This window comes from Epinephelus fuscoguttatus, linkage group LG9 (assembly GCF_011397635.1).
Source record: "Epinephelus fuscoguttatus linkage group LG9, E.fuscoguttatus.final_Chr_v1".
In the NCBI taxonomy this organism is placed as follows: Eukaryota; Metazoa; Chordata; class Actinopteri; order Perciformes; family Serranidae; genus Epinephelus; species Epinephelus fuscoguttatus.
The window spans coordinates 3,596,306-3,621,788 of record NC_064760.1 but is presented as its reverse complement, the minus strand read 5'-3'; the positions used below and the strand labels follow the sequence as shown (position 1 = coordinate 3,621,788).

At 43.4% G+C, this 25,483-nt stretch overlaps 2 protein-coding genes across 3 annotated transcripts; both read left to right on the top strand.

The window, feature by feature from the left end:
• The first annotated feature begins 543 nt into the window (after window positions 1–543).
• LOC125894793 (protocadherin-12-like) lies at window positions 544–25,109 on the top strand. Of its 2 annotated transcripts, none has more exons than XM_049586415.1 (5): window positions 544–3,803; window positions 7,959–8,047; window positions 14,246–14,397; window positions 22,845–23,009; window positions 23,121–25,109. In XM_049586415.1, exons 1-5 carry the CDS (start codon window positions 939–941, stop codon window positions 23,375–23,377), a joined length of 3,528 nt encoding a protein of 1,175 aa, XP_049442372.1. In that variant the 5' UTR covers window positions 544–938; the 3' UTR covers window positions 23,378–25,109. The 2 variants fall into 2 exon arrangements, with proteins under 2 accessions (XP_049442372.1, XP_049442371.1); XM_049586414.1 differs by having other exon boundaries at window positions 7,956–8,047.
• Window positions 939–23,377, top strand: LOC125895002 (protocadherin-12-like). The gene is made up of 5 exons (XM_049586769.1): window positions 939–3,803; window positions 7,956–8,047; window positions 14,246–14,397; window positions 22,845–23,009; window positions 23,121–23,377. Exons 1-5 carry the CDS (start codon window positions 939–941, stop codon window positions 23,375–23,377), a joined length of 3,531 nt encoding a protein of 1,176 aa, XP_049442726.1.
• Window positions 25,110–25,483: the final 374 nt, after the last annotated feature.

The window sequence follows — 25,483 nt, the reverse complement described above, 5'->3', positions numbered from 1 at the left end:
CTGTCATTGTGATGGACGTCCTCGACTGTGGACCCATCAAACTTTGGATTTAAAGATTAAACAATGATAATTTATTGTTTTTACTCTGTGCAAAAAGCCCATCTGCTTTCATGGAGAATTTAATGAAGCAGAGAGTTACTGACTGACAGCACTCAAACTGTCGCTGCATTTTTATCTTCCTATCTGTATAGGAGCTCAGATATCTCATATCGTACGTCACTGTGATGAAGTACAAATATGTGCTGCTGTGGGCTTAAGCCCCACTGAGAGTTAACAAAACACAGATTTTCCAGATGATTTAAGGGCCCACACTGCAGGCTGTGATGAGTTTATGCAGACTGAAGGCTTTAAGTGACCGAGAGGTGGTATCGTGTTTCTTTAAAAGCACTCCAGAGTTGTGGTGAGTTTCCTCAGGGCACGAGGGCTTTTCTTTGTGTTGAGTCTGGATACATTTGCATATGACCCTCCTCCTCCCCTTGGATTGGCCACGGCTCCGCTTGCATGTGGAAACCCACATCCAAACTTTCTCAGTCGGAGCAAAACTTTGCTGAGTAGAGGAGGATGAAGTGAGAGGCTGGAGCCCAGCAGCTGTATGAGTGAGTAACACCAGCAGGCAGAGAGTGTGGACGGAGACAGGATGATATCTTAATGATAGCTTTCTAAAAGTGTCTCCTGACCAGGCTGGAGCTTCAGTTTTTCTAGGTATTCTGTTTTCTTCTTGTGGTTTTTTGTTTTTACGAGAAGAAACTGGGGATTATTGTGAAGAAAAAATGGATTTGATCTTTATCTTATATTATGCTCGTTGTAGATAAACAGGATATTTTTCTCATCTACTTCAAAAGAAAACAGTTTCAAAGTCATTTTAAATTTTAAACTCTTCACAGGAAGATTTTTAGAAATGTGCGTTTAGCCATTAGAGATTTTTGTTACTTCACGTCATGATGCTGCTGGCTCTGCTTCTGGTTCTGAGTCTCTGCTCTGACGCTCGCTCCACCGAGCCGTCATCAATAACTATCCAGTACCGGGTTTGGGAGGAGCAGCCAACGGGAACCCGGGTCGGCCGGCTGGTCGATGACCTCCGGCAGAGGGATGAAAGCGGCCTCCTGGAGGATTTCCAGGTGGTGGAGCACGGGAAAGCCCTTCCCTTCTCCGTCAGCACTCGAGACGGGGTCGTCTCCACCCAGGGCCGGCTGGACAGGGAGGAGCTGTGCCGTGGGTCGGACCTTTGCGAGCTGGCCTTCAGCGTCCTCTACAGGAAAAGTGGAGCTGTGAACTGCCTGCGAGTTCGCGTGGAGGTGATGGACCTGAACGACCACAGTCCCAGCTTCCCCAGCACGCTGCAGGAAGTGGAGATTTCAGAGACAGCCAGCCTCAGGATGCGGATCCCTTTGGACCGGGCGGTGGATCCTGACGCGGGGCCAAACAGCCTTCAAACCTACTCGCTGTCCGTCAACCAACATTTTGCTCTGGACGTGACAGTCGCACCAGGTGGGACCAAACAGGCAGAGCTAGTGGTGATCAAAGAGCTGGACAGGGAGGTTCAGGACACGTTTGACCTCATCCTGGTGGCGTGGGATAAAGGGAACCCACCCAGGTCTGGGAGCACGTTAGTGCGTGTTAATATTCAGGACTCAAATGATAACAGCCCAGTGTTTGAGGACAGCACCCCTACTGTGGAGCTATCTGAGGATACAGCCCGAGGGACAACCATCATCAACCTCAAGGCCACTGACCCGGACCAGGGGGCCAATGGGGAGGTGGAGTATTCACTCAGTAAGCATACCCGCCCAGAGGTACAGAGACTTTTCTATGTGGACCCACAAAGTGGAGCTGTGAGTCTCAAAGCTCCTCTGGACTATGAGGCCCAGCCCTCTTATGAAGTCATCATCCAGGCCCGTGACCGCGGGCCCAACGCCATCCCCACACACTGCAAACTCCACGTGAAGCTTCAAGATGTAAACGACAATGCCCCGAGGATACACATGACCTGGACTCCACCCAACTCACCTGTGGCCACTGTGCTGGAAGGAGCACCTCTGGACACCTTCCTGGCTCTGGTGATGGTGTCTGATGCCGATTCAGGAGAAAATGGCAAAGTGAGGGCGCTCATTCAGGAAGAATCAGGCCCTTTCCGCCTTAAACGCATCCACGGTGACAATTACATGATTGTTACAGACGGCAGCCTGGATCGAGAGAAGGTCATGCAGTATAACATCACGCTGCTTGCCCAGGATTACGGAGATCCTCCGCTGTCTTGTGTTAAACACCTGCCTGTCCATGTTCTGGATGAGAATGACAACGCTCCGGTGTTCTCCACCTCCCTCTACAAGGCCTCCGTCAAGGAAAATAATGTGGCAGGCCTCCATGCCCTCAAAGTTGAAGCCCACGATGTTGACCTGGAGTTCAGCGGCAGAGTGTCCTACTTCATACGCAACCCCAACAAAGTGGAAACTGACACCGAATCTTTTTCCATCAATCCGACCAGTGGAGTCATCAGCGTCCAGCGTCCTCTAGACTACGAGGAATCCCGCTCCTACTCTTTCATGGTGGAGGCAGTTGACCAGGGTCATCCGCCTCTCACCAGCACGGCCTCTGTGCAAATAGACATCCAGGATGTGAACGACAACTACCCTGTCATCAAGGAGCCAAAGCCCAGAAAAGGTGTGGCTTCTCTCAGTGTACCTGTCAACACAGACAAGGGGGAGATTGTGACGGAGCTGGGGAATGATACAGAAGAGGACTCCACCCCTTCGCCCATCAATCACTTGGTCAGAGAGGGACTTGTTGGATTCCTTGCATCCACCATAAAGGCAGAGGACCCAGACTCGGGGCTGAACGGACAGCTCAGCTACCTCATCACAGATGGAAACCCTGATGGGCTGTTCTGGTTGGATCAGATGACAGGCCAGCTGTTTGTTAACACCACCAACGCCACCGAGCTCATTGGGAAAACTTTTAAGGTGAACATTGCTGTGTCCGACATGGGCACTCCCAGCCTGAGCACCAAGGCCACTCTGGAGGTGACTTTCATCAATCTCAGGGACCACCTGAAGAACTCTTCACCTGGCACCCGCGGACAGCTCAGCTTCACCATGATGATGGCGATCTGCCTGGGTGCCACCTGCCTGCTGCTCCTGTTGGCCATCGCTTTGGTAACAACGTTCTGCCGCCCAGAGAAACGGGACAGCCGGGCGTACAACTGCAGACAGGCTGAGTCGACGTACACTCGCCACCCGAGGCGCCCACAGAAGAACATCAGGAAGTCTGACATCCAGCTAATTCCTGTCATCAGAGGGCGAAAGGAGGAGCCTCTTGAGGATGATAGTGAAGCCCAGCCACTGGCTCCTCCTCCAATGGTGTCAGACGATCCACAAACTGACAGGCAGTATACCTTAACGCCATCAGTCATGAACACAAGCTTCCATTCCCAAGGCTACCCTGAAGGGGATCAACCTGCCACCCACTACAGCAAGACGCTACGGAAACCTGGGAATATCGAACTTGATGGCACTTTGCCTCTGACGCCTGCCAGCTCATACAGGAGTCTTCGGAAAGCAAGAAACCCTTCGTCATCCTCTTCAGTCTCACATTCGAGCACCTTGAAGCGTCAGGCTCACGCTGGAGGGGAGGAGGCGGAACGGTTGAGTTCATCATCCCAGGCGACTCTCAGGAGGCCGAGGACCTCGGAGGGACGAGGGGGGCCCGATGCAGAACATCGGCAGATGCTTCGAAACCTGGTTCGACTGTCCATGGCTGCGTTTGGAGACTCCATTGAGCTCTCCTCAGCTTCCCCAGAAGTGCAGGTGAGCTGCCATTTCTCATTGATTCTTCCTCTGTGGTACCTGTCAGTGAATTGCAATGGTTTGTCTTGGTTTCTTGGCTCGTATGTGAATGTCACATGTTAAATAACTGAAAGAGATCAGATTTTTTGAAGTGGGGTTGTATGGTGTACAGTATCGCACAGGAGGCAGGAGTCCGATATGGAAGCTAAGCAGTGTACTGCAATTAATAATTATGATGACAATTATAATTGTTAGTCAATATCTGCCTTACTTAACTAAGCTGCTAGTATTTGCATCTCCGGTACTTTGGTCTCTCCCCGTCAGGGTTTAGGGGATTGGGGGAAAGGGAACCAGGGAAATGTCTGATTTTTTCTTGTATTGTGCCACATTTGTGACGGCAACAATGTCTTTACCGCCTGTAATATAAACACTTCTCCAAACCGGGGGCGTGCCGATTGATATCTACTGTATGTGATAGGCTGTCTATGGATAAGTACCTCATACAACTCCACTCCTAAAAATCTGAACTATCCCTTTAAAATACATCAAACATCACATCATAGGACTAAAACTCATGCTTCCATTTATTTTTTCTTTTAGGCTTCTTCTATTTACATTTCATTAATGATTTAACTAAACGTCTTTCTATACATTCTCCACAACAGCTGGAACATTATGGTTAATGCTCCTCTGCTGCTGCTCTCATTTAAATGTCACTGACTTCCATTTAAAACGTGTGATCACATTTATTTCAACATGTGCTTACAGTTACTGCTGGAGTAATTAAGTCTCCCTGCAGTCTCTGAGATTAATCTGAACAGACGTCCCCCCACAGACCAGCTTCCATTACACTTTCCCAGCAGCCTCTCTGCTTTTTCAGCCTCCTATGTGATGACTTACTCAGACAGCCTGAAGGCTGGAGTAAGGAGGAGGTTTGTGTGTGTGTATGTGTGTGTGGGAGATGGATCACTGTGAAGCCAGAAAGCAGTGGAGTTTATTCAGGTGCTCATGTGTCACAGACAGAAGTCCCCCCCCCGAGAAGCTCTGACAGTCCTTTTTACTGAACATCACATATCAGATTCATATTGGAACCTGGAGAGGAGGACGTGGGGGTGGGGGTGGGGTCTGAGGAGGTGAAGGGGGGTGAGGCCAGCTAAAGTAAGCGGTGATGTGTTTGTAGTGTAAGGTAACACCACTCTGACACGCTGCTCTGTCACTTACAAATGACCCAAAAATCAGTGTCAGCGAGCTGAGCTGCTGCAGAGGGAAGAAATACAGCTAAAAACAGCAGCTCAGAATTCAGAGCAGGATACTGAGGAAGAGTCAGAGATACAGAGGAAGAGTCAGAGATACAGAGGAAGTGTCACAGATACAGAGGAAGAGTCAGAGATACTTTTTCTGTATTTTTCTTTTTGTCACTAAATCACATGAAAAGACCAAAACTGTGAAGTGTCACCTTTAATAAAAAGCTGGTCACTGTAGTTTCAGCAAACAAGAAGGAACATTTACTGGGAACTATTTCAGCTGTGATGGTTCAGTAACTTCTTCAGATCAAGGATCATTCAGGAGTGAATCCACATTCAGTATGAAGCACCACTCACACTCACACCACAGGTCAATATCACACTCTCACAGTGAACATCATTAAAACCTCTGTCATCCAATAAAGCACGGCCTTACACACACTGATGAAACCATACTGAGGTTTAGAAAACTGCTGTGTTTGCAGTAAAAGGTTCAATCAGTGCACACTGTGAACCCCAATCAGTCCATGACACCAAATTTTAATGTAAAGTCTACACAAATGCTAAAAACTTTATTTTCACTTGACACAAAAACTCTTCCCTCATGAGCTTGACAGAATTGTTTAAGTCAACAATTTTTTTAGTTTAGTTTTTAGTTAATTTGACTAAAATGTATAAAACTGGTTTAACTAATTAGTTTAAGGCCAATAAACAATAATGTGTACTTACCATATTGGGGCATATTGGGGGTCAATGGGTGGAGCTAGCTCACATGAATGCACAAGAATTCATAGGAAACCTTATCAATAATGTACTGTAAATTAAATGCTTCTTGTATGAATAGGCCAATTTATTTTCACAAATAATGTGTATTATAAGAGTATTTACAGACACATTTTAATTTTTGAAAAATAAAAAACTTTAATTCCCAAACAATAATTTGGCGGCTCCCCCTGCAGTAACTCTACGGACCCCCCGTTGAAGACCAAACACATCTTAACAACAAGGCAGTCCAAAGTGTAAAACTTTATGTAAAACTTTAAGAGCATCAAGACAAAGTGCAAAAGAAACACATTATGAAATGACATTTAAAAGCGATTTAAAACAGCTATTATGGAGCAAGAGAATAGTAAATAAAGACAAGCCAAATATGAAGTACAAGAATAAATAAACAAATATTTGATTGCATTAAAGGCAGCAGCAAACAAAAAAGTCTTTGGCCTTCATTTAAAAGAACTCAGAGATATGTGGTGCATAAAAACTTAACTACTTCTCCATGTTTAGTAAATCAAATTGGAAAAGTTAAAATGTTACATGTGACTGGTTCATCTCAACTTAGTGTTTAAAGGAATGTGGACAAAATCAGACTGAAGTTACTGACATATTTTGGTCATGTGAAGTGTCCTCTTCAGTGACTCAAATAAATTCTGCAGCAGGATCAAAGTTTCCTCTGATTATAAGAAATTCATCATAAAAATTGAATTTAGAGGATCAGATGTCATTTCACTAAAATTCAGTGTTTGATGTCTTCATAAACTTTCTGTGGGTTTATGAGACGGAGCCTCGGCTGGCTGCTGTTTTAAGAGGAAAAGAACCCACTCAGCACTTTATACCTGCCATTTCATATTTAATAAGGAACATGCAGATACATTTTTACAATCAGAGAGTCAGAACATCGTCCTGGCGTCAGGAACAGTTTTAAACTGTAGAAATGCTTCGCTGGTTAAAACACAGACTGGCGTCACAGAGGGCAGAAGTTGGTGCCAACGCCCAGCAGACAGAGAACAAAGAGCTCGGCCAGGTCCAACATCCTCACGTGAATCCCATCAGAGAAAGGAAGAGGCCTTTTTCTTTTTTACCCAGCATGCTCCTCTCCTTTACCCTCCCGCTTGGCCCAGTTGGCACACCTCATGCCTCAGACGTTCTCTCCTCCCTCGAGGTCGCAGAGGAAGAGGCCTGCTGGATGTCTGAGAGGAGGGGATTTATTGTTCACCTCCACCTCTGCACACACACACACACACACACACACACACACACACACCCCTCCTCCACTCATCCATATTTCAGATCCATCCTCGAAGGAAGCCAGCCAGAGAAGAATAGGCTTTTACGTAGAGGCCATTTCCTGTCGCTGCTGCAGCATGCACGTGCAAAAACACACAAATGTCATGGCTAAAACAAAGACATATATTAGTGTGCGAGCACACACACACATGCATATGCTTACTTTCCCCGGTGTGTGTGTGTGTGTATGTGTGTGTTTCCTCCCTGGTGTGCAGTGTGTATCCGCTGCATAACAGAGCTGTCAGCAGAAAGCTGTGAGCAGTGAGACGGACGCAGGAGCTCCGTTCTCACACTGTTTGAAAAAAAAAAAGAAAATGTTTATTCACTCTCTACCTGAGCGTCACACACTGTTCATACACCAACACACTCACTGATCACATTAACACAGTCAGAAACAACTCAGAGGAGTGGACTCTAGTCACATGACTTGGACTCGAGTCAGATTTGAGTCACAGATTTTATGGCTTTAGACTTGACTTGACAAAATCAAACAAGACTAGTAACTCAACCTTGACTTTAAAAACACCAATGACTCATGACTTCAGTTGGACTTGAGCCTTTTTTCTTAAATACTTGATATTTTCTACCCCAGACCCAAAGATTTAAAAGTATGTTATTAAAAACTGTGTCACCAATCCATTAATTTCCCTTTATCTCCCGTAATAAAGTTGCATAAAAAAACGGTAAGTCAAGGCTAAATATTAGAGTGCATTATGATTTGTTTGGCACTTGAAACCCAAAGTTTAAGACTTATTTAAGACTTGTTGTCAGTTTACCTGTGGGTGTCATTGTGAAGGAGGTGGAAGGAAACAAATATTTAAAGTCATTATTCTAACTTCTTCATCCCTCCTCTTCCTCCCTGCAGCAGATCTCCCAGCTCCTCTCCCTCCTCCGGCAGGGTCAGCTGCAGCCCAGGCCCAACTTCAGAGGGAACAAATACTCCCATCGCAATGGCAGGTCAGTCGCAATCCTCCTCCTCCTCCTCTTAATCCCTGTCCTCAATATATCCCTCCATCTTCCTCCGTCCTTCATCCTCCATCCTCCATCCTCCTCCTCTGAAGTGTAGACACAACAAAACCACAACAAAGTCAAACCAAACTGCTCCCTCTGTGGGTAATGAAAAACCTTCACATTTGATTCATGGTTTCACGTCTGTGTCTGTCCTGAACGGCTTTTACATTATTGTTGTTGTTTTTCCTTTATAAACCCTAAAACTGACATTACAGCATCTACCCATGTGAGTTTACTGGAATTGAAGTGTGTAGTTCTTTAATATGAAAAGTTATGGCGATGTTACACATGTAACTGTATAAAAAGTTTATGGGCTAAAACAGGTTGATTCTTCACTAAAAAAACTTTGGGGGTTAATGTGTCTCTGGGCTATTTGCATAAAGTTTAGGTAAAGTCAGTCTCTGAACGGCTATCAGTCTGACGATGATTCAGCCTCTAAGGTCAATAATTCAGAGGCTAAAGTGTAGCCAGCAGATGTTTGAGCCAAGACTTCCTCTCCTGTGCACCGCAGTTGTTCACAGTCTGATTAACAACTTGAGTTGTGAGAGTAGAGCTGAAGTTGAGAGACCAGTTAGTTACTTCACTGCTGCTCAAGTTAGCTCATAATGCTACTGAAACTCAAGTAGCAGCTAATCAATCTAATAAGAGTCACATAATGCTGTGGGCTCCTGTCTCGCCTCAAAGCACTCACAGACGGCCCAGTCCTCCCTCCCAGCTGCAGTCAGAGCAGGATGTAAATGTAAAATTTTCTTTGTCTAATATAAATCACTGAAAGAAGGTTCATTTGTAGTTCTAAACATATTCAGGGTGTTTTTTTTACTCAGTTTTTGTCTCTCCCATGACATTATTCCTCTCTCCTACAGCAGCCATTACAATTACATGTGTATGGACAATTATGCAAATTAGGCGATGATGTCATTTAGCAACTTCTAGTGACTTTTAGGACAGCCAATAGCTACTTTTCTTACTGAGGAGTTGGCAACAGTGTAGCCAGCTAATAAAGCTAATAAGAGTCACGTAATGTTAGCCAGCTAATGAGGCTAATAAAACTCAAGTAACGTTAGCCAGCTAATAAAGCAGACTCAAGTAGCAGCTAACAAAGCGAATAAAACTAAAGTCATGTTAGCTAGCTAGCTAGAACTAACCTAAGAAACCTAGAAAGCTAATAAAAATCAAGTCATGTCAGACAGTTAATAGAGCTAATAAAACTCAGATAGCCAGCTAACAGCTAATAAGACTGACGTCATATTAGCCAGCTAATAAAGCTAATAAAACTCGGGTAGCCAGGTAATAAAACTCAAGTCATGTTAGCCAGCTAATAAAGCTAATAAAACTCGGGTAGCCAGGTAATAAAACTCAAGTCATGTTAGCCAGCTAATAAAGCTAATAAAACATAGGTAGCCAGCTAATTAAGCTAATAAAACTGACGTCATGTTAGCCAGCTAATTAAACTAATAAAACTCAAGTCATGTTAGACAGCTATTAAAGCTAATAAAACTTAGGTAGCCAAATTAAGCTAATGAAACTGATGTCATGTTAGCCAGCTAATAAAGCTAATGATACTTAGGTAGCCAGCTAATTAAGCTAATAAAACTGATGCCATGTTAGCCAGCTAATAAACCCAATGAAACTGGGAACTGCCCATTGGTCCGACAGCCCATTGTTCCCACCATATTAAACCCATTGTTCCGAAGTCCGTTCCGAAATCATCATGATGCCCTGTGGTTAAGGTCTGGTTAGGTTTAGGCACAAAAACCACTTGGTTAGGGTTAGGAAAAGATCATGGTGTGGGTTAAAATGAAAAAGAAAGTGGCAAACACATAAGCTGTGAGCCTGCTCTGCCTCAAGCCTTTCCCAGCTGACCCAGAGCCGGTCGTTTCAGCAAAAGCTAAGGTATGGCAATATGACATGACGTCACAGAGCTACTGATGATGGAGTTTCAAAAATATGAACTTATATATGTAATGTAATGTAATGCACGACTTGGTGAGACCTATTTTGGCGCATATTTCAGCACCACGGACAACGAGTGGACGTTTAATTATCATTAGTCATGTGTTTAACTTCACAGAAAATAAACAAAATAAAAGCTCATTTCTAGAAGATAACCAAGGGGTCCGGTGTATGAAACACAGTAAAACAAAGGCCAATTTGGTACAATACTGTATAAGTGAGCTCTCTGTATAGTGTCTCCAGAGACCGAAAATACAAGCTTAACATGCCGACATGAAGAAAAAACCCCACATACAATCAGACAGGCTTCAAGGAGGAGGAGCAAAGTGGCGAACAATTTGATTCACTAACACTCGTATTCACTGATGAGCATATTATTGACCTATTTAAGTGCAATACAATGAAAACAACCAGCCAGTGCGCCTCGGACTATCTAACATATCACATCTGATCACTTGCAACAAATATGAAGGACACTCACAAGTAAGATGACTACAGAACCTCTTTTTTTTTTTTTTGTCCCGATTCCAAGGTATGGCAGCTGCCATACCTCGCCATACCTAAATGATGCCTATGCGGTCGTGGCGCACCATCAAGGCAGAAATATGCTGCCGCGAGCCGTTAAACACTGCAGACCGTCGGACTAATGGGATGTCGGACCAATGACATGGACCCATGAAACTTAGCCAGCTAATTAAGCTAATAAAACTACAAACTAATACGTTTGTATGTAATAAACAACCAAGGTACATGGTTAGGTTAGAAAAAACATCATGGCTTGGCTTAAGATATTTACATAATGTAACATCACACGACATACGTCACTAGCATAGTATGCTACACACTGTAGCATACTACATTCTAATTAAAACAACTCCATCGACTTTCGCTTTCACACGGGAAAAAACAGCAGGTTCCCAGGTGAAAGTTCAGTGTTTGTTTCACAACGTCTGTGCTAGCGACCAACAACGTAAAATGTCTTTTAATGTTTTATGTGGCATTTTCTTTTGATGGCCATTTTAATGCCAGCGCTCACCTGGGCATAGCACCGCCCAAGATGACTGTGATTGGTTTAAAGAAATACAAACAACCCAGAGCGTTTTTTTTCCCCTTAGTGCAGAATTATGATGGGTATGCAGGACAATTTGTCCAATGTGTTCCACCTCCGTTGCCTCTTTGCAACTACAGCCTGCTCAAATATTATTGGTAAACACCACTTGGACTACAAAATGTGCTACAAAATCTCATCCTTTTGCCTTCAGATCCTGTTAACATATGCAGACGTATTTGTAGACATTAGATGCAGAGTAAAAAATCAGGGCACTTATTGAAAGTCATTTAGTTTTACTGTAACCTGATGTCAGGTGGTCACACTGAGCTTAGTTTGTGCTGTCTGTGGTTTTTCAGTTCATGATGTTGTTTTACAGTAGATTTGATATTGCAGTGCACGTCAGCTATTCAGTGTATCATCTTCTTCCAGGTGGTGATAGAGCGACACTGACACAAATCACAGTCTTTTAAACTCCACACACACTTTGACTTTAAAACAGACTGAAATCCTGAAGAAAACACTTGATGCGAATCTTTCCTCCTCGTCTCCATCTCTGAGTCCATCAGCAGGGGTTTGTTTCAGAGCCAGCTGGCTGCAGGTTTCAGACTGTGATCACTGCTGCGCTCTCTGATCAAACCACACCGACTCTGATAGCAGGACACACACACACACACATTAAAAGGGGAATGCCATGTATTCTAACAGCTCACAGATGTTTTTTTTTGTTCCTGAACCTGGACACTGCAGGTTGTTTTTGTGAAACCGCTCCTCTCTGTGGTTATTACCACAGTTATAACCGCCCAGTCAGATGTCTACCCCCTCTGTGACCCTTTCAGAGGGGGTGCCTGCTTGTTGTTGACGTGGTGACAGACTGAAGTTGATAAACGTCTTCCTCATGTTTCTGACCCACTGACCAGCTGCGACTGAAACAGCAGCAACACACAAACAGGACGCAAAGTCAAAAACTCAATGTCACAGGAAGAGTGTCTCATAACCCCCAGGAGTGTGTTAAAGTGTGTGTGTGTGTGTGTGTGTGTGTGTGTGTGTGTGTGTGTGTGTGTGTGTGTGTGTGTATACACAGGCAGGTTATAGCAGCTCTATCTGAGTGATTCAGAGTCTCTGAAAGGAAGCAGCCACCTCAGCGTCACCGTGGCGATGAGATTAGATCTGACATCACCTTGATACACACAGGGCACTGTTTCATGCCACACACCTTTTTGTACTTGAGGTTCTTCTTGATCTAACAGTGCCATGGATACAGTCAAACAGTCATATGAATCACTTCGGAGCATCATCTGTGAGGATTGTGGAACGTACTGATGTCAGATCAGAAAAGGCTCATGTGCGTAGGTTTGAAAGTCCTGGATTAAAGTGATGTTTTCTTACTGCCAAGCTCCTTTTTGAAGATGAAGTGTGTCAGATTTAGGGAGAATTAGTGGTGTCTAGCAGTGAGGACTGCAGATTGCAACCAGCTGAAACTTCTCCTGGTTAGAATTCCTTCAGTGTTCATTGTTCAGGAGCTGAATTATCCACAAAGGTCTCTTCCTCTCAGAAACAAACACACCAGGTGATTTAAGCCTGGTAAAAACACTGAATAAAGTGGAGGGTTTGCTAACTACGGTGGCCGACATGAAAATGCGAATGTCCCTATCTAGAGTCAGTGTTTAGTTTGTCAGCTCTGGGCTACTGTAGAAACATGGCGGTACAACATGGTGATCTTCATAGATGATGACCACTCCTTCTGTAGATATAAACAGCTCATTCTAAGGAAACACAAACACAACGAGTCTTATTTTAAGGTAATTATGCACTAAAAAAAAACACTTATTATATTGATTTTTTGCCATTATATCACCATAAATCCTACACCGGACGTTTATGCTCTGATCATTTTGTGAATCCTGACAGGAGAGTTGTTGTTTGACACATCCGTGATAAAATCATGCAGTAACATCATCACCTCACAGTCAGATAAGATTTAAATCTTTGTTTTTTTACGGGAATAAAATGAGGTTGTGTGGTTGCTTCAGAGTGACTAACGCATCCGTGAGCTCACCTTTATCTGACTGACACTTCCTGTCTGAGCCTGCCTGTGGCTACATACTGTGATACTACAGCTCTACAGGTTTACAGGAGTGTGTGTGTGTGTGTGTGTGTGTGTGTGTGTGTGTGTGTGTGTGAGTGAGTGGTTATCAATGGATTTGTCACCTGAAACCTCAGGCATTTTATCACCATTTTATCTCCCTGCACCAAACCACCAAAGCTCTGGTCTGATACACCGACTCCTGTCTGCTCTTTATCTACATTTATGTTCTTTGTTTCTCTGTGATAAAAAACTGTAAGACAAGGAGGGTTGTAGGTCAGACATTTCAGAGGACGTAAACAGAAGAAAACACTTCTAACTGGAGCGGGTCTTTAAAATTCAGCTGACATCATGTTTTATGCATGAATTTAAATGTTCTTTTCATTTTCTGTAAATTATTTTTCACTTAAAAGCAGTGTCTGTGTTTTCTTGCATCAAACAAAAAGTTTTCCATTAAAACTTTTACACAAACAATATTTTGCAAAAGTTGTCTCAAACCAAGTAGGAAATATTTTACTACACCAACACTTTTTTCTTTTTCTTTACAAATTAAAGGTCTAAAGATAGACAATGCCATATGTTATACAATCTGTAAATCCCTCTGGAACTAATTTGTGATTCTGGGATATATATAAATTAACTGACAGTTGTCTTTATTGGGTCTAATTTTGGTCTGTCAGTGTTCTAGTTACAGTCTGTGGTTGAGAAATGTCCAATAAGAAGTTTTACACTGAGTTTGTTTCAAAGCAAACTGATGAACGAGTGTTGAGAATTGAATTCTCTTTTGTTAAAGATATCTGTCAGGGGCTTTTTGCCTTTACTCGATGGAACAGCTGTAGTGTGAGAATGAGGGGGGATGACATGCAGCAAAGGGCCATGGGTTGGAACCTGCTCTACTAGAAGAGCTAATGGGCGCCCCAGAGAACTGGACTTTCTGATGAAGGATTCACTGGAGTATTATTCCTGTCCTTAGTGTTTGGGACATGTTTGTTGGAGTGAGTGCATGTGCGATGTAATCTGACAGTTGTGTGTACGTGTCTGTGTGTGTCGTGTGCAGGTATGGAGGCCAGGACTGCTCTGATTGGCAGAGCACCAAAGACAGCGGACATGGAGAGAGTGAGGCTGGAGATGTGGACTGGGAACCAGGAAGAGACTCACCCATAGACCCTCAGCTGGAGGAGGGACTCAACCACCTGCTCAACCACCCTGGTACGCACACACACACACACACACACACACACACACACACACACACACACACACACACAATTTCTCTACCAACCCAAGTGAGGTTTTTCTTCTTCGTCTTCTTGTTTGTGTTTACTGCTCGACTACAAACCAACCAACCAACTGTCCTAACCTACACCGTAGCCTGATGTGCACCTCCCTAGAAATATAACTTAACGTCGCGACACAGACATCCTGTTATTTCTGTAAGCTGAAACCATTTCTCTCATTGGAAACGGAGCTATTATTTACTTTTATTTCATACATAACAAAAAATAAATTGTGAAGACAATAGCTAGGCTAATTTATACAATGTAAAATACCATAGGCTTGTGCTAATAACGTTAGCATGTTGTATTTGTGGGGAAAATGTGTCCAGCAAAAGATTTTGTGACTCAACTGTGTTTATGTTTACCATCTCACTACTTTGAGTTTCGCTGCGACCTCCCGGTGAAAGTCTTTGATTTGTCGAGACAAAAGCAGCTGAACTTTGACCCCTGGAGAACACAGACCGGTCACTTACAATGGACACACACTGACATGTGTAGAAAACAGGAAGAAGAAAGCAGGAAATAACACAGAGGCAGGTTAGGATACATCCACAGCCACCCACAGGCTCCGCTTGCCTGAGTCTCTCACTACGATCCAAACTGCTGAGAGACATGTTGTTTTTATGTCTACAAATGTGACGTTTTATGGTTTAAATTTCCCCCAAATACCTCACGGTGATGCAGTGCAGCGTCAGCCAATCATATGCATTTGTTTCTAGCTCTGGCTGTGTTGATTAGCTTAGTTAGCTGACACGATGCTAGCTTTGTGCCCACTGCAGTGCACATGGGGATGCAACGGGGAGGCGAAATGTGACGTTGAAATGGAGCTCAGACATTGATGAAACACAAAGATATATTTGTGATAATAATACAAATAACCAGCACCAATTCATCAGTCAATGAGTATGTGTGTGTGGGCGGGGCATAAGTACGAGCCTCAGTAACAAGTGTTATGATGTTGAGGGGACCCTCTCTGATCCGCAGAGTATAACATGTGGGGTGCCCCAAGGTTCAATCCTGGGGCCCCTGTTATTTTTAATATACATAAATGACATGTCAGCTGCGGTACGGCGCAAGTTGCTATTATATGCTGATGATTCTGCTTTACTTGTCCCAGGGTGTAATGTTAAAGACATTGAAAATACTCTTGGCATAGAGCTTGAGTCTGTCAACCAGTGGCTTGTAGACAATAAGCTCTCTATGCATCTGGGCAAGACTGAATCAATCTTGTTTGGTACAAAATGGAAGTTGGCAAAATCAAATATTTTAAAGGTAATGTGTAATGGGTCTGAAATTGTGTCTAAATCAAGTGTCACATATTTGGGTCTAACACTGGATCAATCACTTATAGGTGAATCCATTGCAGCCAAAACTTGAGCCAAATGTGCCTGTAAGTTGAAGTTTTTATATCGCAAGACAAAGCTTTTTGATTTTTCTGTAAAGAAATTATTGGTATTAACTCTGGTTCAATGTCATGTGGATTTTGCTTGCTCTGCATGGTTTTCTGGGTTGACTGTGAAACTTAAAAACAAATTCCAAGTGCTGCAAAACAATGTTATTCGGTACCTGTTAAAAACACCCCCCCGTACTCATATTGGTAAGGAGGAGTTTACAAGAGCTGGTCTACTACCTGTACATCTAAGAGTAGAACAACTTAAGCTGAACCATATGTTTAACATTGTTAATGGTCATGCCCCCAAATATTTATGCTCTAATGTATCCATGGTCCACACGCAGCACAGTCATAACACTAGGGCCAGCATCCGCTCCTGCATAGTTCCTAGAGCTAATAATGCAGTTAAAATCTCTTTCTTTTACACTGGTATCATGGCATGGAATAGTTTGCCAACTGCTACAAAATGCCTCTCATCACGAGGGATTTTTAAAAGACAGGTCAAGCAGATTTTATGGAACAAGGTGGATATTTATTGATGAACTAGATAGTTTTTACAGCTGTTTTGTTTTCTTATTTATTTTGTCTCTTATTTACTGTATGTATTTTTACTCTGAGATTGTCTGCTTCTTGTTTATTTGTTTCTTGTGTGTAAACACCAAGGACCATGCTGGAAATAAGTATTTTACTTTAGCATGTTATCCTTAGGATTACGGTCTTATCGTCTTCCAGAAATAAATCAATAAATCAAATCAAATCAAAATGATCATTTTAGGATTAAACTTTCACTGTCATGTCAATAGCATGTTTTGTTATTAGCATGTTATATCAAACCTTGTTTACCCCATTCTGAGCCATTTAAAGTCAGTCAGAGAGATATGCGTCCAGTGGATTGGTCGATGAAGATGATGATGATGGTCATAGTTAAATAATTAAAATGTTTTTGGCTGCCAAACATCAAACACACTTAAAGCTCATTGTTCAGCTTGGAATTCCAGAACGTAGGCCAACACTTGGTTTGTGTATAGTAGATGTGTGTGACTGTGTGAGTGTGTTAACAGTTTCTTCCTGGTATTGTGGTGGTCAGAGCCCCACGGCGAGCGGAGGGGTTTACCAGCCCGGTGATGGTAGAGTGAGCTGCACTTTATGACAGGAGAGACAGAAACAAAGGAGTGAGTGGGAGTATGTTGTGTTATGTGCTTGACTCACCTTTTACCCTGCAGGCTGTAATATCAGTGTAACTCACACCACAGTGCTGTGACAGCTCAGTGTGTGTGTGTGTGTGTGTGTGTGTGTGTGTGTGTTGAAGCTTTGATAAAGCCGTCAGAGCAACACATTCCTGTCTCTCACATATTTGTTACCTGCCTCTTCTTCTTCTTTTGTCCTGATGAATCATTTAAACTCTGAGCTGTCTCTTTGTTCAGGTCTGAAGATGATATCACCAAGTTGAGAGTGTGTTGTTCTGTGGTTGTGTTTCTCAGATGTTTTATTGTTTAGCATAATAAGTTTATAATGATGGTCATGTGTTTTTACTGTAGTTTGAAATCACAGCAGCTCGGCTGTAGCCTGGTGATTTGAGGGCTGTTTAAAGTTATCTACCGTGTTTTTGTGAGAAACTGAAGAAGAAAACTTTCCTGTAAAACAGTCAAAGGACAAACCTTGTGATATTCTACATGCAATGATGTATCCTCTCTCTCCGATGTTGTTAAAACTAAATCGGACTGAAACTGGACTTTTAAAATCCCTGTAAACATGTTAGTGTGACTGAAATGGTCCTAAAGTTAATCTGTCACAGTGGGCCTAACACACCCAGATCATGTGACTCCTGCATGTATACAGTCAATCAGACCCAAACTGGCCGAGGCGCTCTGAGCATGCTCCACAGTTTCCGCCCCGGGCTTTGACCCGGAAGTCCAATAGCATTAAATGTGTAAGAGAAGAAGAAGCCGGTAACAACATGGAGAAATCTACATCCAGAGCCGTGACTTTTTGGACGGACCAAATGTACAGAGCTGTAAAGTTGTCCACCATGGTAGCAGTTAGCTGCTAGCTAACCGTAGCTAACTTGTTTGTCCATTGTTTGGTCTGTGACGTAATAGGTCAACAGGAAAAAGGTCCAATACTAACAAGCTGAAAGGGGGCATATCTCCACCTATCGTAGAGGAGTCGCACATACTTGGCTCACACACACACACACTGTAGACTCAATCCCACAAACACCGTGCTTCTGCTGAAAACACTCACCAGATTTTATCCGCTGCTGAAAATAGTCCCCAACAAAGTCACTATTTCCTCCTGTTTGTTTGATAAAAACCACAGTGAGCTGCTGTTTGAGGGAATTACTGAAGAAACCATAAATCTGTGTTCTCAAAAATGTGCGTCCTCAGTAGGAGCCAGTGGGCTTGGAGCTGAGAGACACAGAGGAGGAAAGTCACAAAACTTTAAGAGACAGACTACATGTTAGCTTTGGTTCATAAACACAGCGGTGGATAAAGTACCTGAAAGATATTTTGCCAGAAAATGACTTGGGTAGAAATTACAGTCACCTATTTTAGTATTACTCAAGTAAAGTCTTAAAGTATCTGATATTTTCTGTGCTTAAGTACCAAAAGTAATACTATGATTTTAAATGTACTTGACAGTAAAAGTACAACTAAATGCTGGTAATAAAAAGCATGCAGTCCGAATTTTTAGGATTATGAAGTTTATTTCTTTCTAACTTGAATGCCACTTTAAAAACTGAGCATACTTTATGCTTGAAGAAAAAAAGAGGTATTTTTCACACCTTTAAGGATTTAAAGAAAAAAAATCAGCTTTTCCTGCCATGGCATTCCTTCATTTGTCTGTCCGTCCCTTCCTCCCTCCCTCCCTCCTTCCTTCCTTCCCTGTTTTGTAGTAAATAACAAACATGCTTAGAAGAAATGTAGTGGAGCAAAATATTTAGAAAATGTAGTGGAGCAAAAGTCGACAGAAGTAAAGTACATATACTCCCAAAAATACTTAAGTACTGTAACAAAGTATTAGTACTTGACAGCTGATATAAAGTTGTAACTGCAGCTCTCATCCTCATCATCAGATCACTGACATCAGCTTTATTGTTCTTTAATGATGCACACTGTGGATTGATGCATCACAGATTTACACCAGCCTGAAACAAAAGTTCAAATTTGATTCTGCAGATGAAATGAGGGTTGAGTTTTTATTCACAGGTCAAACAGACATGAACGAGACTTTTTAATCATGAAGGATCTGCAGTGACTGGATGTGTTCAGGAACTGAGAGCATTTAGTGTTTAAAGGATCCGTGCTGAAATACTGCTGAAACAAAAGGAGGAAAGAGGGGGAGGGGCTTTAACTGTGGGGGCGCTCGGTGCCACACTGGGGGTGTGTGTGTGTGTGTGTGTGTGTGTGTGTGTGTGTGTGTGTGTGTGTGTGTGTGTGTGTGTGTGTGTGTGTGTGTGTGTGTGTTAGTATGTTAATCCTGTGCATCTGGTTGTGGTTAGATGAAGGAGACCGCAGCTCCTCAGCAGGACGATCAGTCTGAACTTTTACTTCACTTCATTAATCTGACGGCTGGAATCTCTGCTTCCTTTGTACGTGCACGTATTTTATAATTAGACTGAAGTCAGTCTGTTTTTTAGGAGCTTTAAATTCGGCCTTTGTTTCAACTCAGTGACACGATGACTTTTACATTACTAAATCAGGAGAGGAGCATGCAGTGTTTTTATTGATTTAAGAGCAGATTAATCTTTTTCACCTGGTTATCAGTAACTTAACACTCTCACTGGGGATTTGCTTCAATACTTTAATTCAATTAAATGTTGAATTGTACTTTTATTTGTAATTAATGGAGAACTCAACAAGTAAAGTACTTCTACTGGAGCCTGACCCAAACCTCTGAGATATTACAGAGATAGAGCGATATCACATACCAACATACGAATGTTGGCAGATAAGTAACACAACACTGCAGTAAAGAAACGCCAAATACACTTGTATACTGTACATCTCAGCTTAAAACAACAAGCTCAATCGTGTGCTGCAGGACATATTTTGGCCTTCGCCATGTCCTGAAGAAAATGACATCCATAGAAAAGTTTGGTCTTATTATGAACCGAAGTATCTGCAGATTAATTCCATATCTGATATTTTTTGATCCACCAACGCTGGGCACCTTATGAGAAGAATAAATCAGTTGTGTTTGTTATTGTCTCCACCATCTTGACTGTAAAGGTCAATTTCACAAAGCTGCACCGCGGCCCATTAACTGTAATAAAGCACATTAAGTCTCAAATAACTGAGAGTGAGTTACTGTCCTAAATGAAGGAACTCAAGTATCTCGGGGACTTGTTGACGAGTGAGGGTAGAATGGAGCTTGAGATGGATCAGTGGTTTGGTGGGACATCTGCAGTGATACGGGCGCTGTGCTGGACCATTGTAGAGAAGTCCATCTACGTCCCAACCCCCACCTATGATCATGAGCTCTGGGTAGTGACTGAAAGAATGAGGTCATGGATATAAATGGCCAAAATGAATTTCCTCAGAATGGTGTCTGGGCTCAGCCTTAGAGATAGGGGGAGGAGCTCAGACATCTGGAGGGAGCTTGGAGTAGAGCTGCTGCTCCTTGGCATCAAGAGGGGTCAGTTGAGGTGGTTCAACATCTGATCAGAATCCTCCTGGGCGCCTCCTGTTAGAGGAGGCCCCGGGGCAGACCCAGAACACACTGGAGGGATTACATATCTCATCTGGCCTGGGGAAGCCTCAGGATCTCCCAGGAGGAGCTGGAAAGTGTTGCTGCGGAGAGGGATGTCTGGAGTACTTTGCTCACCCTGCTGCCCCTGCGACCCAGCCTCAGATAGGTGGTTGAAAATGGATGGATGGATGGATGGAAGTCTCAAACACTTGTACTCAAATAATGCCCGTAATGTATTTAAAATGCGTTTTAAATGCATTTAGAGCTGCAGAGTAAAATAAAATAAATAACTTTATCTCTGTTTTGATTCACTGCTGATATTTTGAAAATGTGTCAAAACAGCAGCATTTAAACACATTTCTGTCTTTATGGCAGGTCAGACTGTCTCCATGTCCACACACACACACACACACACACACACACACACACACACACACACACACACACACACAGCTGTTAAATACTGAGACTGAGACTTTTTATATAGATAATTATATTAATGAGACTGTAAACCCACTGTACTGGTGTCTGTGTGATGCTGTTTCACTCGTCTCTCGTACCGTCCTCCAGTAATTCTCCACATGCATGAACAGATTCAGCGACATGCTGAGCAGCTTGTGATTGTTTTTAGATTAAATGAGATCAAATGAAACTTAAATAGCTCTAACAGGGAATCATGTTGTTGTGTGAGCGGATAAAGAGACACCAGGAGGAAGAGCAGAACGTAAACAGGAAGTGATGAGGATAAGATCAGAGGAACGAGGGTTTTCTCTCACATTCTGTGCAGCAGACAGTCGGCGTGTTTTACACAACATGAATAAGTGAAGTGAGACGTATAATCATCTCGGATGAGTCTGTTTGTGTGTTTTCACTCAGACACACCCGGCGTTTACGCCTCTTACACTCACTGGAATGTCAGACTGGAGGCCAGGAGCTTTTTTTATGGCGGTGTGGACGTGATGTTTAGCCCTACGTACGGAACGCGCAGGACGCCATGGATGGCAGGAAGAGCCTGCTGACAGCAGCCAGATAAAACCACTGTCATTTCCTCCTTCTCTTCCTGCCTCCCGTCCAGCAGTTACAGGGAAACTAAAAGATTAATCTCAACCTGTGATCTGCCCTGCAGAGGTTGATCAGAGCAGGAAAATTAATCTGTCAACCCAAACATACCTAAACACGTCACAGGAGCTTCACAGGCTCTGCTGATAGGAGAGCAACAATCTGTTCAAAACTTTTCACACACTGAAACACCATCATGGGTTGTTTGCACCTTCAGTTTATTACGACCAATGTTTATGTTTGTTATGCAGCGACCTCTAGTGGCCATGGTGATAATGATGGGCCCTGACCAAACTGCTCCAGTTTCATAAAGTTAATCATGTTTTAATCTGCAACCTTTAAGGGCATATTCATATTTTCCACTTTTGTGTGTGTGCATGAGGGTCCACTTTGGTCCGCTTGATGTAAATGTTGTCATCCACCCATGTCTACGAGGGTCCACATGGATCCCTATGTGAACATTTGTTAGCAGCCTATTTTTGACTGTGCAGACTGCAAAGCCAGCACACTGACTGCACATGCTCCAATCTCTTGCTCCACACAGTGTCCAACACACTGCGGTTAGCTACAGCCGCTGCACCACAGTGAAGTTAGTTTCAAACTGGCTATCTGAAAGACATTCACTGCAGACTCAGCAGCTCATGTTTCAGTTTAACCTGACGCTGGCAGTAGGAGGACGTTAAACTAACCTCTTAGACTTTCAGTTAACTGCTGGAGGCTGACACGGACCCTCAGTTGTACTATGAAGGCGCGGACATTCACTCCGGAAAATATGTCCGAGCACTGATAGTCGTATATCATTTCTGTGTTGATCTCCTGCCACTGGTCAGGTCACTAATTTGGAAGCGCTCCTGTGGGTCGTATTAGAGGGGAAGGACTGACCACCTATATGTAGCCGTATGGGGTTGGAGGACTTGTTGCAAACTTCTTAACATAGGTCTCTCTCAGAGACTGTATATAAGGATGGACGATGCATCCCCACCCAGTAGTGGTCTCCACGGTGGAGCTCCCACCCAAACACCCATCTGAACAATTGTGAGCAGCGCCACTGAATGCGAGCACACCGATTGGCTAACACAGTTTTCAATCATGGCGTCAAATCACGGAACATGAAGGGGGCGGGCTTTATGATCTGTACTGCAGCTAGCCACCAGGGGGCGATGGAGGTGTTTCGGCTTCACTTTTGGGGGCTGTCATGTTGCCCATCATTTACAGTCTCTGATCTCTCTCTGCAGATGACGTCTTCTCGGAGGTGAATGACCCGGCCTGGATGGCCCGACTCTCTCTCCCACTCACCAGCGATTACCACGACAACGTATTTGTCCCCAACGGGCCTCCGTCCACTGACAGCGAACTCCTGCCGAGGGACGCCCTGGACTCCTCGTCCTTCTCCACCTTCGGTAAAATATTTAATTACTATTATAAATTATTTATATAAATAATGATAGATTTTGATAATGACCTCAGACATGACAGCAGAGTGACACGTCCCTCTCTGCTTCCTCCTTCAGGTAAATCTCCAGAGAAGGACGGCCCACTGGGCGGGGCCCTCCTGTCTGAGGTCAGCACGCTCTTTGAGATGCTGATGACGCAGAAGGCAGACTCACACCCTGGTCCTCGGCCTGACGTCCTGTACCGACTATCTGCAGCATACCGCCGCTCGCTGGGCCTAGATGCCAACGCCCCCACTGCCGCAGGCAACACACAGAGGAACTCTGGGAACACTGAGAAGAGGTCGGGTCTGGCTGCACCCTCAGGACTTTATTAAGAAGTCTGTTCATTGAACACTGGAAAAGACTGAACTCATTAATGTCTGAGGATTATGTGGTGAAATATTTCATGATTGTAAATAATGTTTAGCGGGGAAGAAATGTAGAGGGGTCGAGAAAGTCTGTTTGAATGTCCTCTGATGTGACGGACCAAAAACCAGTGGTGCTCATTTTGATTTTTATAAACAAAAGCATTTGTTCTTTACTTCAACTTTTGTTAAGAGATTAACTAAATGGGAAAAATGTATCACTGCAGTCAGTGGTGTCCCATTTCTCTACCATATCTTTTTAATGAATAAACAGGACTTGCAACTGAAAAACAAAGCACAAAAAGTGGAATCAACCACTTCATGTCAACGTTAACACACCCAAAGACAAGTGGCAACCTCAGAGGCTGAAAAATGAAGCCATTGCTCAATTGTCAAAAACTGCAGTTCCTCTAATGTCCACTTGAGGCTGACTCCAAGAGCGAGTCAATTCCCATAGACCCCCAGCAGATATGCAGCAGATTTTGGGCACACCATACCCACTGTGCCACAGGAAGTTAGCATAAAAACTACAACTAACAGATTGATGAATGTATTACAGCTCTGTTTCTACGTTTTTGTCCCAGACCAGTGATTCGTGACGAGACGATAATGTTGCAGAGAAAAGTAGCAGTGATCTGGCCGGTCTGAGCTTGACTCATGCCGGCTGATGGTGTCACCTGGTTTGAAAGCAGGTCACCTGTTTCAACAGCCAATCAGCTTGTAGTGAAGTCCGCTGGTCATGTCAAAGTCAGGTGCTCCGTCCTCGCCGAGCCCTCTGTTTCCGTCCTCACGATGTGCCAGTGTCAGACGGTGGGTCGCTGCTGTTGCTCGCTGTATGTGCTATTCTCTAATATCAAATATCTCAAAAACTAAATGTGTCAGGTTTGTACATTTCATTTTAACCTGAACAGATTTACTCACTCATGAATGCACATCTGTATTAAAAACAACAGATCCTCTTATAACGGTGCTACAGAACCTGTTTCCTTTTTACCATTAATAAATCAGACTAAGTATCAGACACATTGAATCAGTATTAATTAACAGTAAATGAAAGGTATCAAGTGTGACTGAAGGAAAGGGAAGTGTACAGACTGAAAGAGACACCAGGAGGAGATGGACGATGATGTGAAGGACAACAGGAAGTGAAGGCAGGAACTTCAGACGCAATAGAAATTAACATTAATGGTGGATGTGAAAGTTTAAAATGTCTCCTTGGTATCTCGATGCTGTGTCAACAGATGATGAAATAAAGTCAGCTATGGGTCTGGGTTTCGGCTGTCTGAGAATGAGCTGGAGGAAATGTTGCTTTGTGTTTTTGTTTATCCTCGAGACTAAACAGAGACGAGCTGAACGCAGGGAGATAAAGAGGGTTTGTTGACTGTCTGGATGAGCCCTGCTCTCCATCCACACTCTGTGATTACTGTCTGAGCTTCCTCGGGATGATTTGGGAACATTAGCTGTTGAATTACAGGCAGCAGAAACTCTCCAGTCGTCTCTTAGTAAGTTATTGGTGTCACTTTCATCCAAAGTTGTCTTTTTTAAGGTTTTGGTTTTTTTTTTACTGTGTTTTGCAAACCAGATGAGCAGCACTTTGTACATAATGTTTTTGTAAAACTTTTTATATCAAGAAGACTTTTGTGAATCATTTTTGTCTAAATATAGTTTTGTAACTTTTTCAATAAAGTTTGTATCATGTTTAAACCGAACGTCACAGTGTTTTCATGACGTTGACAAAGGAAGGAACTCAGAAAGCGTTCAGAACCTCTTTGGAAAAACAACAAATTTTACTATTAAGAGTGTGTGTGTGTGTGTGTGTGTGTGTGTGTGTGTGTGTGTGTGTGTGTGTGTGTGTGTGTGTGTGTGTGTGTGTGTGTGTGTGTGAGCTGCTGAGATGTTTCCTGAGCGCAGAGCCCCATCTGATGGCTGACAGACACATTACACACAGGTGATAAATACAGTAACAACAGCACCACCCGGTGGCAGCAAGAGTGAAATGACGCTCAGCTCTTTGTGTCGTGTGTCTGTGTTTGTGTGGAACTGATCAGTCAGACTGGGTGATACTGGGTGGAGCAT